General features: G+C 36.3%; 1 protein-coding gene across 2 annotated transcripts in view; it reads right to left on the reverse strand.

Moving 5' to 3' along the window:
* The window catches only part of LOC109049998 (acid-sensing ion channel 1C), an 83,415-nt gene extending 72,902 nt beyond the window's left edge, over positions 1 to 10,513 (reverse strand). The window contains exons 1-2 of one of the 2 annotated variants that reach the window (XM_042752339.1): positions 10,243 to 10,513; positions 9,195 to 10,010 (exon numbers count right to left, since the gene is read on the reverse strand). In XM_042752339.1, the coding sequence (XP_042608273.1) occupies positions 9,195 to 9,758 (564 nt within the window). In that variant the 5' untranslated portion in view covers positions 9,759 to 10,010; positions 10,243 to 10,513. Of the gene's footprint in view, positions 1 to 9,194 lie in introns of both variants that reach the window. The other variant, XM_042752338.1, reaches the window with a different exon arrangement.
* Positions 10,514 to 17,395: the final 6,882 nt, after the last annotated feature.

Genomic DNA, 17,395 nt, shown 5'->3' on the forward strand with positions numbered 1-17,395 from the left:
TTAAAATATATAGTTTTTTTTTTATAATTAATAATTTCATAATTTTGCCCCAGCTCCCATTATTTGGACAGCAAAAAAAAAAAAAAAAAAAAGTATGTTTATTTCTAAAAAAGCGAGGTGTGCTGTGATTGGCCAGCTGTCCTCATTGAGTGAGGACAAGACAAAGGCAGTGTGCCAAATATGCGCCTACCACAACAGAACATCAAGTTTGAAAAATCACCTGAGTTCTGTAAGTATTGCTCCTATAGAATTTTGTTGGTGTTAAAAATGAGCTGCTTTTATCTGCCATACTAATCAGTAATTTTACACATGATAAAAATGTGCACTTAATTTGCTCGGAAAATATTTGCGAATACGGCAGTCATAAAAAATAAAAAAAAGCTGCGCTCACGGCGACCCAAGTTCGATTCCCGTCTCGAGGGTCTTTGCCGATCCTCCTCCCCACTCTCCACCCAATGCTTTCCTGTCGTCACTCTACGGTCCTATCCAAATAAAAATCCATAAAAGCCCAAAAAAACTTAAACAAAAACAACAACACCATCAACAAACCTTCATCTATTTCAGCCAGCTATGCAGTATTTCTTTGGTGACCTATGACTCAGAGTGCAACAACATTGTTCAATTTATCAGTGAAGAACTTATGCTTAAAGTTTGAAAGATATAAAAACAACCAATGCAAGATGCAGTGACAGCGCTTCGCTGAACCAGTAGGGCAAGTGACAGTTCTGTCAAATGGCCCGAAACTCTGTCACACTAGCAGTGGGACATTGGGTTCAGTATCAAAAAATAAACTGCAGGTTACCGCAGCACAAAATAATTTACATTCCACAAGCATTTCTCCCGTCAGGTAAACAAGTATCATGGACAGTAGCAGCCCAACTATGACACTAAAGGCACATATACAAGATCCCTGTTCATGCGGACAATCATTCCAGCACAGACAGGGTTAAAGCATCAGAAAATGAGTACCAAGTTGCCAAACGTTGTATAACAATTATTTTCTGTAGGGGAGAGTGGAGTAACCTGATCCACATTTTACTTATGTTGTTCCCTAGCCAAGAAGAAATGAGACTGAGGAAAAATAAACACCTAATTCTATTTCAAGTATGTCTGCTCTCAATTGTAATTAGACTCACATAATTTAGGGTCAGGCCATATGACACGGTGACAATTTGTAGTAAAATAACCAAGAAAACAACAGTATAGTAATAGATTAGAATTTCTTACATCTTTTACCTCACATGCTTCATTTAATAATCCATAGCTCATGTTCTGTCAGGAAAACAAAAATGTTTTTATACGCTGTAAATTTACCAACATGTAATTATACAAAGGGGTGCACATAAGTTTTTCAGCCTGGTTCTTTAATAATTATTATATATATATATATATATATATATATATATATATATATATATATATATATTATTCTATTCTATTCATAATATATATGTATATATATAAATTCAATATAAATTAATAATAGTGATCTTATTATTGCACTTTTAGTTAAATAAACTAAATAAAATAAAAATAATAAAGTGTGACAATACTATTATATTTTAAAATATGAATCCTAAAAATTGTGCATTAACAGCTGTCGTCCATGTCGGTATGCAAATGCGCTGTCAGAACTTATTTATACAGCGCATTTTTTAGTAAATGTGCATGCATATATTTTTCACTAAATGTGTTTTTCTTTATTTAAATCATATATTTAACAACAACAACAACAACAACAAAAACCCTTTATTTAAAATTAATTAAAATATTTTTTTTTAGGGAAAATAATGGTATATGATATTAAATAGAATTCATTTTTATTAAATATTACATAATTTGAATTATTAAATATATAATTATGAAACATTATTGCTATTATTAATGAAATATTAAAAATATTTGAATAATATTAAATTATTATTTATATAAATATTTAAAATAAATACTCTATTGATTAAAATATTTAATTTATTATTTATATAAATATAAATGAAATATTCTAAATAATCTTAATTTGTATATAATTTCACCTATTCTAACTGATGTCTCCAATACTATCCCAAGAAATTGTTTGAAAAGAACTGCAATGTCAGCATGTTTAAATATTGTTTATATAATTTGTTTATAATATATTAAAATAACAGACAGCTGTATATGTATGATAGTACTGTGTATGTCCACAGAAAAAAAAATTGCTAGATTAAGAGAGTGGCAGATTTTACCCAAATTTGCCCAACCTGTAATTATTCTGCACGTACATATTAATAAGCAAAATTATTAATAATTTGCTTCAAATTCCAGTTGTTAATTTCTGTATATCGATACAGACTCATTTGTGAAAGAATCACAATGCATCTGTGAATCAGTTCCCCCAACCCTGTCCTCAAATGCCTGCTTGATTATTCACAACAGATTTGCATCCGAACTGAGAATATCTGCATAAACCCATACAGTGAATGAATCCCCACACACATTCGCATAAAGCTCAGCATCACTTTTTACAAACCACTGGAAATGTGTGAACATATTTTAAGGCACGCTGACCCGGCATTACCTTAAATGGTGGCGGCATTCGTTTTCCTGCCAAAAACACTGGCCTTTGACTCTCATAACTCATTTATAACGCAGCCCTTGTGCACTTCAGGAGAATGATAGCATCAGGAAGATCCTCGAAAAATTGTGCCGTTTCCCAAAAGCATCATAAAAGTTACTGATGTAGACTATATTGTGACACCACTTCTGGTGAATCACCCTCAAGTCAAACGACAAACATCATAAGCCGACGATCATGAGACGAGCGGCGTCATCTTCTGAGGTTTCCTCAGCCGCAAAAGATGCCGCCGTTGACTTTTATAGCTAAAATCCACCTCAATCTGTTCAAGTCCCTGAGGCTCGGCAACAGTTAGCGCAAGAAACATAAAAAGTGAAGCGAATTTCATCTCAAAGAGGACTGCGAGCAGCAGGTCAAGATGAATATTAATCAAATAGAGTCAGAAAAAAGCATCCGGGCTCAAAGCAAGCACCTGAGTAACGGTTAGCAACAAATGCTTAAATTTTACGACTAAACAAAAAGAATCACATAAATGTCTCTTGAGACTCCAAAGTCTATTTGTTTGTTGAACACAAGCTATTTGTGCTCTGATAATGCATGCTAGTGCAAAGGCCTTACTTTGTTTACATGCTTTCTTGCAGCACTTTGTATCAAACCTGCCACAGAAATACAACAGACGTGTGAACAATACTGTAATCTAGAGTGAATTCCATCATGTCGGCTTGAATCGAAAGGGCATGAAAGTAAATGACCATAATTACAATCACAAGCAGTTAAGTTGCTCTCGCTGCTTTTCTGACATTAAACGGAACACAGTGTTATAAAGACGGAAGATGCTTGAAAGGCAGTGTTCAAAAGACATCTATTATGTGATTTATGTGAAGTTTATCCTCTCACGCTTTGCATTTTCCTGACGTAGCGTGAATGGGGCAATTAGATAATGCGTTTTCCTGTAGTGTGAAGAGCTTTTTCTTTCATTGTGCATTGAAATAATGCAAGGATGCTGTGGTACAGAGTGCACATTAAACATACCAGATATACTTCAACAACAATCAAACACTATGTCCGGTTTTATTGCATTATGTGCATTATGGATCAAATCTGAGTGCTCTCAATATGAAAACAATCACAGATTTTGCGCTTAGACTGAGCACAGATGAAATCTAGCTCTTTATCTTTAAGGGTGATCGTGACTTTGCCTGAATCAACATCTTTTGTTGGTGCTGGAACAACATTCCTGTCAAACAAACTTAACCTTAACCCTAATTCAAACAATTAAAGGTTCTGCACATAAAATGTGTCTTGAGGTGTCACCTGCAAAATAAAGTCCCATACTCACTCTCTGCCTGTCAGTCAGCTTCACATTCAGGTTTTGCAGGAAGGGCATGCGGTTGAAGAGATGAAGACAGGTTAAATCAATAGCTAAGTCTATAGCAAAATGGCTTATAGCACACCTTTAAGACTTCTAAAACAGAGAGAGATGATTGATTCGTAAATCCTCAAGTATGTGATTTGGGCTTTACCACTTGTAATTTATGGAGACTGTAGAGAGGGCGGAAAATCAAGGAGGGAAGACGACGATAAGAAGGATAAACAAGAACACATCAATTTTTAAACAAATCACCTCTAGGAAAAATAAACCAGGATGGAGATGTGAGAAAATAGGTTTCATTCCAGTGAAATCATTTGTGAGATGTTGACCCAATCACAAACCCCTATTGCATCTACTGGCTTTTTTCAAATTGTGAAAGCAGAATAAAAAGAAAAACCTGTATAAATCCCAATTGGTAAGAGTAAAAGAGCCTGTGCCTCAGACATTCCTGTGATGTACAAATATCAACCAGAATACTTTACTGACGCGGTCATGAACAATTCAGTCTGCGTGGTGAATTGGGTCTAGAAAGCAGCTCTATCGGCTAAAATAACTTATTCTATTCAATTGCCTGAATAAAAATCTTTCAAATTTAATGCCTTTAATGGCTTTTAAAATGTCAGTTTCAAAAGTTTGTGGCTGGTATTTTAATGTTTTTGAAAGAAGTTTCTTCTGCTCACTAAGGCTGCATATATTTGATCAAAAACACAGTAAAAACAGCAAAATTGTGAAAAATTATTAATATTTAAAATATCTGATTTATATTTGAGTAGGTTTTAAAATGTAATTTATTTCTGTGATCAAAGCTGAATTTTCAGATTCATTACTCCAGTCTTCAGTGTCACATGATACTTCAGAAATTATTCTAATATGCTGATTTGCTGCTCAAGAAATATTTAAGTTGAAAACTTAATTCTGTTGTGCTGCTTAATATTTTTGTGGAAAGATAATTAGTTCAGGATTATTTGATGTATAGAAATATTAAAAGAACTGCATTTATTTGAAATCGTTTCTAACAATCCTGTAACAATGTAAAAGTCTTTGGCACTTTTGATCAATTTAATGCATCCTTGCTGAAAAAAAAACTACATTTCTTTTAAACAAACAAACAAAAAAATACATGTATATCCTACTGACCCCAAACAACTAGTTGATCAACATATCTACACAAATGTTCAATTACACGTTTTTATATGTTTTTGATTCATCAGCTACCCATTGGGGTCCTCTGTGTACTTAACTCAACAGGCAAAACGAATAGTTCATGACAGCATAAAATAAAGCATGACAGAAAATGTACAACCCAGTCCATCAAAGTGATGGTTAATGACTATTTGTAGCACACTCCCTTCCAACCTTAAACATTCTTACAGCCACAGATTACAAACTTGCCAGAATTTAATGCACATCCATCAGTAAAGTCATTGTGTTGCTTGAAAACCTGACTAAACCCATTCCAAATTACTTGATGAAGCAGTTTAGAATGAGTCACTGGCTGGACTAAAAAAAAAAAAAACCTGGTTGCAGCTCAAGGCCCTTTGGACTTCAAGGCCCGGAGGCAACAGCCAAATCGGTCTATCTATGGTTAATCCGAGTCTGTGTGTCCCACATGGGCATTACAGCTCAATGTGTCTGTGCACGTGTGCCAAATGCTGAATCCTATCTCAGACCAGGCAAAATATTTCATACAGGCTCATAATTCACATAGAATTTAATCAAAATATCCATGAAAATTCTTTAGTATAATAATTCCTAAATATATGAAATTTATTTTTTATTTATATTCTATGCAAGAGATACCATGTACATAAATAAAGTAAAAAAGGGGGGGGGGGGCGCATTAAATTTTAATGTTACAATCATTATCTGCCACACTATATAAATGCATTTAAAAAAAAAATGGGAAAACAATCTATGCAGTTTTAATGTTTCAATCGTTATCTGCCACATTATGCAAATGCATTCTAAAAAATATATATATAATAAATAAGAAAACAATGCATCCAATTTTAATGTTACAACCATTATAAGCCACATGTAAATGCATTATATAAAAGTGGAAAAAAAGAATGCAATTTGTGTTATCATTATAAGCCACAAACCACCACATATTGACAATGTCACATAAAGCTTTTACTTGAACTTTTTTTTTTTATCTGAACATAGCTGTTTTATACACCTACAATTTTTCAGTGGACTAAAGAAAGACAATGCACCTGAACTGTTTGAGCAGCACAAGCACTGGAATACATAATGCGCAATGTCCGACAAGGAATATATAATGCACTACTGTGTCTCTCCCATAATGCATTTGTTTAAGGGCAGAACCTCATCAACCTCAGCATGAATGTTTGTGACCAGCCGCAATCTGCAGCTTTTATAGTACTTTCACAAAACAGTTTAAATACGTATGTATTTGTGCACATGCACATACAAATGCACAAAGTGACGGTTTTGGAGTCATCTCAACTACCTAGTGAGTGTTTGTCATCATGCACAACAATAGCAATTACCCATGAATGATTTGCAGTGCAATGCAATGCCTTGTTGCCAGGCAACACTCATGTTAATGAAGAAAGCCCTTTCTCCAAGTAAAAAGGTATAGGGCACGTTATTTGGCCGACAGAAAGGGGGCTTTAATATGAGCTGGATCACAGCGATTCGGCCGTGATGCTCAGGCAGCTGAAAACAGATGTATGTAAGGTGTTGAGGGTTGTGCTTTTGAATGCTAAAGACCAGGATCCAGCCCCTGAGGGTTTCAAGAACAACACTGAATGTTAATAGGTACTTGGGTTTTCCTAAGTACGCTTAATTTTCATTAAGCACCGATTTCTCTCTAAACTAGGTATGTGCACTCTGGGCCCAGAGGTTTTACACTGGTACTCAGCATTGATTTATATATTGTCAGGAGACCATATTGTAGATACCTGATCTCAATACTTATTTTCATTAGAGTCAATCAAAATCCACTATAGAGATAATTAGCATAATGTTTGCACTCAGAGTTTATGGCACTTATAGTCCAGTTAATGACCCCCTATTGTACCTCATTTCTGGTCATTTAGGATACTTACGATGGAAATTAAAGGTAAATGATACAAAATAAGAAACAGGGTATGCTGAACACACCAAATAATCTTTCTGCTAAGTATCTTAAATATTAAAAGGCCATTGTGCCAAATTAAATTGCACGACCTGTTGACGTCTCAGTGGAATAGTTTACCCAAAAATCAAAATTCTGCCATCACTCTCATGTCTTTCCAAACCTGAGTGACTTCACTGCATGGAACTCAAAAGGAGAAATCTTTACTGGTCACTCTATTGCATGATTACTACTGCATATTACCATGAATGGGGAGTAAAAATAATATTAAAACATATTAGGGGTAGACTGATTATCAGCCTGGATGATTAACGGTGCCATTATTAAGCATTTTATTATTATTGACATCAGTCATTTAAAAAAAAAAAAAAGCTGATAGAATAATTTAAAAGCATTTTTAAAGAAAGTTTTTTGTCAGAGCCCTTGTAATTCTTAATTTTGACATTAATTATCATTTATTTTACCAGACATACATATTGGTTCAAATAATCGTCAATCCATGTATTATCTGTAATAATCAAAATTGAAAAATGTAATAAACATTTCGGTCAACCCCTAAAACATATTAGTATGATTGTGGAATAATGCACTTAAGCTTCAAAAAGCATGCCAACACATCCTAAAATATCTTAAAAGCAATCCATAGGACTAACTATATACAAAGTCTTCTGAAGCCCTATGATGAATAAAAAAAAAAAAAGATATTACATGACTTCAGACTTGGCACATAGTGTCATACAGTCAATATGGTTTTATTTGGTCATTTTGGAGCTTTCAAGACCTAGTCATCATTCACTTTTATTATAAAAAGAGTGACCAGGATATTCTTCAAAAATTCTATTAAAGAGAAAGTCATAATGGGATAGGTTAGAAATGGCACAAATTTGGGTAATTTTATTTTGGGGTGAATTATTCATTAAATCATGCAAATGTATATTTTGAACAAGTGTGGAGTACCTTCTTAAAAGAAGACTTTCCTCTCATTTCCTACCCCATCCATTTCTGATACCAGCAAAATTCTGCAAAAATTGTTCCACATGTCCAAACCAGGATCCGAGAATAAATTAGAATCAGTCACTTGTCTCAATTTGCTCTAAATGCTCTGCATAAATCAAGTTAAAAGGAAATGCAAAAGCAGCAAATAGAAAAATGCAGAAAAAAAACATCTCACAGGAATGCATCATCTAAAGTAAACCACTGCAATCAATCATTATCACTGTGCAATGCATGATAACACCTGTTTCACATTTGTTGCCCTCTTTTTCACCAAATCTTCCTGTCTTTCATAGTCTCCCAGCCCTTTCAATGCAAAAACTATAACTGCAAGAATGTGACATTGCACTCTTTGCCCTAGCTGTTTATGTAATTTCTTTATTTGAACAAGGTATTTATTCATATAAGACCACAGCTAAGGCGTAGCTAAAGTGCAAATGGAATGAAGTGGGAAATATTAAATAACAGAAATGCTCAACATGCTTTAGCCTACAAATGCCACAGATAAACCATTTTAATGCTAAGCATCTTAATTAAGTTCATCAGCGTAGCTCAGAATTTGCTGCTTGTCAATCTACATTGAATCAATTTAAATGTGGCGATCATGTTTTAATCAAACTAGCCCATAAAGGAAGACTATTTTCATAAATTCAGTTTTCTTTAGATTAGAGGTGATTACTTTTCTCACTAAAAATTGGGAAACATTAGCATAAAGATATTGAACATGTTCTCATTTTAAAGTTACAATTCCCTCACTGCGGGCAGAAATTCATCTTGCCTTAGTTGTACATTTGTGCAATTACAGTTGGACTTGGTCAAGAACTGAGTGAGAGAGCATGTGCACTCTTGTAATGTCTTTTGAGAAGTAGCTATTTGACAGTCATTTTTGATTTTTACTGCCCAGCAGCCATTGATTCATAAATGTAATTGCATATTTCAACGTATAGATTTTTCAGCTGCAAATGGTTTCAAGGAGGAAAAAAACTACACTGCAACAGCAAAAAAATGAGAAGTCTCTTGTCAACAAAGGAGTAGTCTGAAGGGGGGACTAGTTTGCGTAATTCAATACACACTGTCTCAGTCAATGGCCCTATATAGCTCATGTCGAGCAATATTTTCCTGTAAACCAACAGTGCTTGAACTTTGAAGAATATACCACCATGGTAACTTACAGTGGTGAAGTTTAGAGGGATGCAATCCTCCCCTCTGAAGGTGCACTGCAAGAGCATCTCGTTGATATCATGGCCCGTGCGGTTGTAGAAATCCGTCATGTTGAACTGCTTGGCCTTGAAGTGGACAAAATTAGCTTTCTCCTTCAACAAAGCCAGGACTTCCGGCTCGGCTAGGTGAGGGTTAGCGATCTGGTGGTTCTCGTTGAGCAGTGCCAGCAGCTCCCCGACATGGTACAGATCATTCTTCGTGATCTTCGAGAAACGAAACTCATTGAGGTTGCAGAAGGTGACAGCCGGAAAGGTGAGGTTGGGTGCCGCCACCTCGTCAAGTTTGGTGACGTGGGGGAACTCGAAGTAGTAGTACACTCTGTCCATGCACACAAACATCAGGAGACCCAAAGAGCCCATGAAGGACAGCGTCCATAAGAAGCGACGGAATGTCATGTGGCCATAGGCGAATATGTGACTCATGCCATGTAGTGTGGAGGAGTTGGCGAAAACTTGCAGGCTGGACGGCCTCACACTTTCAATGCTGTCTTCGGAGTCTCCCTTCATGGCTGTCATTGGTATCCAGTGAGACAAATGGTAGAAAGTGTGCAACGAGGCAAGTCTAAACACTTGAAAAAGCAGCAAGTCTTTGAAGAGGTTCTTTACGATTTCTCAAGGAGCTTTCCAGTTAGTGGCAGTCCTCACTCCATCCGCGACCTCTTCCGCCGTCTCTATAAAAGCAGCTGTCATTCCATGCAGAACCAAACACAATGACAGCTCCAGAAAGACCAAGTCACATGAAAAGACAGGAGTGACGCCGTCCGGTTTCTGAGGGACAAAGCACAAAGAAGTGAAGGGAAACCAAAACACGCTGATGGAAATGGAGTGTGCCTCCTCCAGTCGGCACAGAATGGCTTTACATCGCTATGACAATGGCATGGAATGAATTAGTGAATGGGAAGATTACAAGCGCCGAGCGTCTGTTGCTCGTCGCCAGCTACGTCCCCCTGCGCCACTCCCCTGCTGAAAATCAAGGGTCATAGACCTCCTCCTAGCCCACCTCTGCGTTTGACAGCCTCAGCTGGGTTCCTCGTCTCTCCTGGATTCACGGCGAGCTGTGGCAAGCGCTGCCTCCTGATGTTTTGAAAAGCCAACGTGGTGGTCTCGCCCAGGACAGCGAACGTTTCTTCCTCCAGATCTGGAAATGAGGATTTATGCACCTCTGCCGGCTGTCTGCCACCCCTCCTCTCTCTCCTTTGCTCTTTAGTAGTCAGGATCCATCCCACTGCTGAGCGTCTGCTTCACCACAGCCTCTGTGTGTGTGTGTGTGTGTGCGTGCGCGTGCAAGAAACATGGGGGAGGGTGCTAGCGGGGCTGGGGGTGCTTTGACTCTGGGTTTTGTATGATAGGAAAAGCTCTCAACATGCAATGCTGTATTTCAGCTACAGGTAGTTGCAGAGAGGCAACCATCTGCACCCTGTGATTGTATCCAAGGTGGTTGGTTTTGCAGAGAAGTACATGCTAATTTTCCCCACTAAACCTGCATATTAATGTAGCCGGATTTTGACGAGAGATTGGAGATGATTTTGTATCTTTCTGAGTGGTAACGGACATGTCTGTCATTAGAGACCAACTTGATTTATGGACTGAGGTTTCGATCAATGTGCATTGTTTTTTGGGGGGTTAATAGTTCAGGGATCACTTGCAAATCGAGCCTTAAGTGACATGAGATTATGGCTGCTATGATGCTCAAGGGAGATAAATTACTTTTATAACAATGGATGAATAGCCAGGGATAGAGATCCTTCTCAACCGAATTAAATCAATATCCAATCAATGTCCCAAGAGGAGGTTGGGACTTAAAGACATAACACTTAATATTTATATTTCTTTGTTGAGGGATCTCTTTTTAAAATAGATGCAATTCAATTGACGTCAAATATTGTATTCGGTCCAATAGAAAATAAAAATAGCTTTCAGAACTGTTCACAGAGCCCAGATGGAGTTTGTGCATATGAATTCATATTCTTACTTTTGCAAATATTGTAATGCCCGTATCCTGTTTACAGGCTCTCCATTATAGCAAATATGCTGAGCATGAGGATTAGCATATTACAATATTATTCTGCATATTTCTACATGTAAATGACTGTGAACGGCATACTATGAATCGGTTGTTATGTTTAGACTCAGCAAGCTTGCCATGTGTAGGTAGCATATCCAAAACAATCTTTGAATAAAAGGCAGACGGATAATGCAACAACTAAAACCGGTTTATATTTCACATACCTCTGCATGATTGATTACCAGACATTCCCGGATGCGACAAATGCGGTTTAGCTATTTGTTAACAAGGCAAAATACAAGAGCAGTACTTTTGAGATGCACTATTAAGAATGAAGAGCAATAGATGGAAAAACAGTGTAACTAAACTAGATTTAATTTTAAAGCTGGACTTTAAACGGAGGAGAATCAAATTATCAGAGAGTGGGCGCTGCCTCCCACATCCAAACATCACCATTGAGCTTTTAACAAGCTACTGGCATGACCAAATGTGCTAATCGCTTTATTCCCACTGTTGCGCTCTGGGAGATTGGTGTTTTGAGTATGTTCGTACTTTCACCTGAGGGCTGAATGAATAAAAGATTGTACATGGTGACCAGTGATCGACAGCTGAAATCATATTACACACAAAATGACACGAGTCACCAACAAAACCACCGTGAAACTAATTTGCTCAACAAAAATGTTAAAAAAAATACCAAACTATTAGCTGGTTTTAGCCATTATTGGCAGGAAATCACTTGCAGGCTCTTTGTCTAATTGTTTATTGGTCTCCTGCATTGATCTGGAGAATTTTTGCTTTGACTTGCTATAACAATGCAGTTTTGAGAGCTTACTTACTTGACCATTTTCTTAACCATTTATCTCTTAGCCAACCATCTGTGGATTTGCTTAACTGTTTTGGGACATTATCCTGTTGCAGGCTCTCCACATATTGCTGTTTCAATTGGCTTCACTTCAGTTTTAGACAGATGAATAATACCTGGAACATCATTAGACAATTTAATTAACTTGGCAAGATACAGAAGACATTCTACTGCCATTTTTAGACTGGAACAGAACTGAATTCAGAAACGAACAAGAGGTTCCCTTACAAATCATGAGTGTAAATGTAAATTGGCCACACCCTAAAGGAAGTTAAACTGAAATTACAGGAAGTGAAAATTAAGTGTTCTTCCAACATGGTCTAAAAATTATTAAAGGAGTAGTTCACTTCCAGAATGAAAATTTCCTGATAATTTTCTCACCCCCATGTCATCCGAGATGTTTGTGTCTTTCTTTCTTCAGTCAAAAAGAAATTAAGGTTTTTGAGGAAAAGGATATTTCTCCATATAGTGGATTTCAATGGAGGTTCAAACTGCAATTTTAATGCAGCTTCAAGGGGCTCTACACAATCCCAGCCAAGGAATAAGAGTTTTATCTAGCAAAATGTTTGGTCATTTTCTAAAAAATAAATAAATAAATAAATACAAATGTATATACTTTTTAACCATAAATGCTTGCACTAGCTTGACCTCACACATTACATAATCACATACACGAAGTAAGAAGTACAAACGTGCAAAGAAAGTCAAAAGCCATTTACAAAAAAAAAAAAAGGGTGAATTAATGATGTCAGACGATTCTGAAGTTGGAGGAGAAAATGAGGTGGAGTTTTTCACCCTACCCTACCTTTTTTAACCGAAGTACACAAAGAACTAACCGCATGTGACTTTTCTTTTAGAAAATGTTTTTCAGACTTAAACTCTAGAAGACAATGTAATGTATAGAACAACTCATTTGTTGACTGACTTTCCCTCCTTGGTTAAAAATGGTACTTTTTGCTCTTATACTTTATATGAATTTATTTTTTAATTCTACTCACTACACTAAAATCCAGTTCAAATTCAGGAATTTAACCGGAATTTGAAAAGCATTCTCAGTCAATTACAAATTGGGCTTTCTACTATGTAATATGTATACGTGGGAACATATGGACCACACAGTAATTGATTTGTCTGACATATGATCAATATTTTCAAAGCTTCATTCAACACAACCATGAGCTCTTGACATCTGTCAAGAAAAGCACAACAGCACGTCAATGCTGAGAGCTTGGCACAAACCATGAGATTTCTCCTTCAGGGGGTCGTCCTCTGGTCGTAAGAGGCCATGAGGGACAGGCTTACGGTCATTTATAAACCGGTTTACATGTACTGGAGTACATGCACTCTCTAGCCAACCCACTATGACTCCTCTTTTCTTTTGAACTACAATGCAACACAAATAAGAGATAATTCACCCCAAAATGACAATGCTTTAAAAAAAAACTTTGAAAAGATTTGCTTCACATTTTGATGGAAACCCAGCTACTTGATTTGTTTGAACAGGAAAATTAGATGTGACATATTTTGGAGAAGTTAAATTTAACTCTATTCCTCACAGAAAACTATATGATTTTCAGATTTTGATAACGCTTTTCAGGGTTGAACAATGTTAAAGGGGTCCTGAACTGCCTGTATTTTTTATTTTTTGTACTGTTCTCTGAGGTCCACTTATAACAGGGTTGGCAAACTCTGGTCCTGGAGAGCCACAGCCCTGCAGAGTTCAGCTCCAACCCTAATTAAAACTCACCTGCCCGTAGCTTTCTAATAACCCTTCAGACCTTGATTGGCTTGTTCAGGTGTGTTTGATTATGGTGGTAGAAGAAATATTCTGGGGTGCTGCTGTTCTAGGGGAGAGGTTTTCGACACATGTGACTTATATTGTTATCACGATTTTTAGAAAAATAAATATTTAGAAATCAAAGGCTATTTTCTGTCCTGTTTTTGGCCCCCCTCATCAGATCGCTCTATTTGAATAGGTGTGGCACATTGTAGACTCGGAAGTAAACACCCAGTGCTATGATTGGCTAACAGTTGTGTATGTTTGACAACCTACATCCTTCATAGATGGACGCTGCGGTGATTTCGGTTAAAAATGCATAATTACTCATATCAAACAATCTGTTTAACAGTAAAAGCAATAGTGATCACGTAATAAAAACAGTTGCTCACACTTGTGTGGTGCGACATCGGATCCAATATAGCCAGCACATCATCGTCTTTTAGTTTTAATCTTTCTGAAAATCCTGCAACAAACTCTGCCTTGTTTTTAGATGAATCCGCATTCAAAATGAACTGAACAAAGGACCAAGTTCTTACTGACGCGGTCTGGCACCTCATTAAAAAGAAAGTTTATCGTTTGGTTTCTGTGTAGACCTGCATTTGCTGCTCTTGTCATTTACCTACTACGTGAACAAATCAGTGGGCACTGGGCGTGGCTAAACAGGAAGTGATGTACAAGCAGGCGTTGATCTCCTTCTAATGAGGTGATGTTTAGCCACACTATTACATCATAAAGTGGCACAATCCACAACCTGTCATTCTGGCAGATCTGCTTCAATGTAAGCTGTTTTTATACAAATGAGAAAGTTTTGAGTTCCGAAACTTACAGAATGTTTTTATCCCACAATGACCTCTTATTTGTCTAAAGATCAAGGGAATTTTGATTTCTCAGTTCATGACCCCTTTAAAATTCAGTCTGCTTCCAATGAATTATATAATTATGTTTAAGTTATGGCCAATAACTGTTAATTTAATCTCAATTAAAAATCCAATCTTGATAAATACACAAACAAAATGTGATAACCAATATAGTACAAATATATGTTGTGCATCACAAGCCCTAGTAATCATTCAGTTTCATTATATGGAAATTTTTAACATTCTGTCAAACATTATCTTTTGTGTTCAATGGAAGAAGAAAAAAAAAACAATAAGGGTTTGAGACAATATGAAGAAGTGTAAATGATGACAGTTTTATGCTAACACATTATGCTACATGAAATATATTCTGCATGCAGGAGCAAAAAGACAAATTATTGCTCAGCTATCTGTGAATATGAAATCAAATAAATAAATACATTCTTCCATCTAGCAATGACTGGAGAAAAAAGCGACACAGCAGAGAGCACATGGACATCCACACATATAAAAGCACATACACCAGACACATGTCATTTTCCAGATAAAAAGGATGAAGTGCCCATTGTTTTACAGGCTGTGGGAACACACTCAAAATCTCATTCAGCTGAGAATATTGCTGAAGTCAGCTTAAATGCTCAAGTAAGACGTGCACACTCAAGTGCGATGCCTTAAGACAAATGCCGCAGCTAATATAAAAATGCAAGCATCTTAAAACTGAGACAGATCATATGTATCGCCATCTCATTTCTAACCAATGAACTGCCTGTTACAGGCAGAAGAGCATCAGGGTTGCTTCTCTAATGCATGCTGAGACATACTGTAAACAATGGAGGATCATGACGCTTTGCAGTTTTGCGGCAGTCTCTTGAGACCATTTACTGAGAAGCGTTGGTGAGCATAATGACACTGGCCACACTGCTTGACCCAGGAAATAAATCATCGGACATCTCCGGCCAATCTAATGCAATCTAAATCTAATGGCAGAACATGGTGATATGATGAGCGTAGAGGACGCCCAAAACACCGCATTTATTTCATTCAGGAAACTGGATCAGTGTTTTTGTTTGTTTGTTTATAATTTACTGTAATGCCATTCCAGCTACCACTTCTATTTTCATGCCAAGAAACAAATGGTTAGGCTAAAATGTTACAAAACTAATTGACAAAATGTTTTTGAGCTTACCATCAATGGCAGATCTAAAATTCACACACACCTTGGATCAAACACACCTGATCCAGCTAATCAAGGTCTTCAGGATTACTAGAAACTTCCAAGCAGGTATGATTTGGAGCTGGTTGGAACTAAACTCTGCAGAGCTTTGGCCCTCCAGGAATTGAGTTTGAGACCACTGGTATAGCACATGGCAAATATGGGCTTCTTTATGGGATTTTTTGTTCTTTCTTATTATATAGAAAATAGCTACATTAACACTTACGCATTTGGCAGATGGGTTTGTCCAATGTGACTTAGATTACAATCAAGCTAAAGATTTTTTCAATTCATTCGCTTCCTGGGAATAAAAAAAAAAAAAAAAAAAAAAAAACATGACTTGGGACTTAGTTGGCACCATACTCTACTGTTTGAGCAAGAGTAAGCTTAACAAAGACTCTTCTAAATTCTATTTTTCTAAATGAACTGATGAATAAAATCTTATTTGAGTTTTATGAGAATAAACGACAGCTCCCTGTCAGATTTTGTTAACTAAAACTGCTACTAAATATTTTTTTGGTTAATTTTTTGGTTAATTGGAACAAAGCTGAAGTGAAGTATAAATATTAGCTGACAAACCTAAACTTAAAAGTAAAAAAAAGATATTTCTTTAAATAAAAAAAAAAGATGTGTTGGCAACTAACTGAAAAGTTTAAGTACTATAACTATACAAAAATAAAAAGTACATATAACAAAAACATAAAATTACTCAAATTAAACTTAAAATGAAAACTGAAAATATAAAAATAAAAGCTTTAAACAACATATTAATGAATAACATATCATACCATTAATACTAATATAACACTGCTCCTTGTAATTGCATTCTACAAAGAACAAATAATTTGTAAAATGACTAAAAAAGGCATGGACATTAACACACAGACTGCATAATACAATGCATTAACACTAATAATGATGAGGTGGCCTTATAACAAGTTGTCACACACTGTACTGTATTGTGTTTCTTTCTTGCAAATTTCAAAGCTCAGGTGAAAGAACAGCTGCTGTAAACGGATAAAAGGCATAAAAGAAAGGATAAACCTCTTTTCTTGAGAGTGGACCTGAGGGTACACATCAGTCCTGTCATACAATGAACCTGTCAGATCGGAGGGACTGTGAAATTGAAAATATCAACAGGTCTTGTCCAGTAACAAAAACGTGAAATTGAACACAAGCTGGAATACCCTGCAGCACACAAATCACTGGTCACAAACTGGAAAGCTGAGAAAATTATTTATTTAGCAACTCTGTTTTTATAATGCTATTATAATTAAATTGAACTGTGCAAATAAATGCACACAGAAGCAATTACTAAACGAGACATCCACATCTACAAAGCAGATAAGCATTTTAAAAGTAATAGCTAAATATTCTAAATACAGTTGTTTACTTAATGGAGCAATTTTTTCCCCCGCTTATAAAGCTCTGAT

The sequence above is a fragment of the Cyprinus carpio genome, chromosome B24 (genome assembly GCF_018340385.1).
Source record: "Cyprinus carpio isolate SPL01 chromosome B24, ASM1834038v1, whole genome shotgun sequence".
In the NCBI taxonomy this organism is placed as follows: Eukaryota; Metazoa; Chordata; class Actinopteri; order Cypriniformes; family Cyprinidae; genus Cyprinus; species Cyprinus carpio.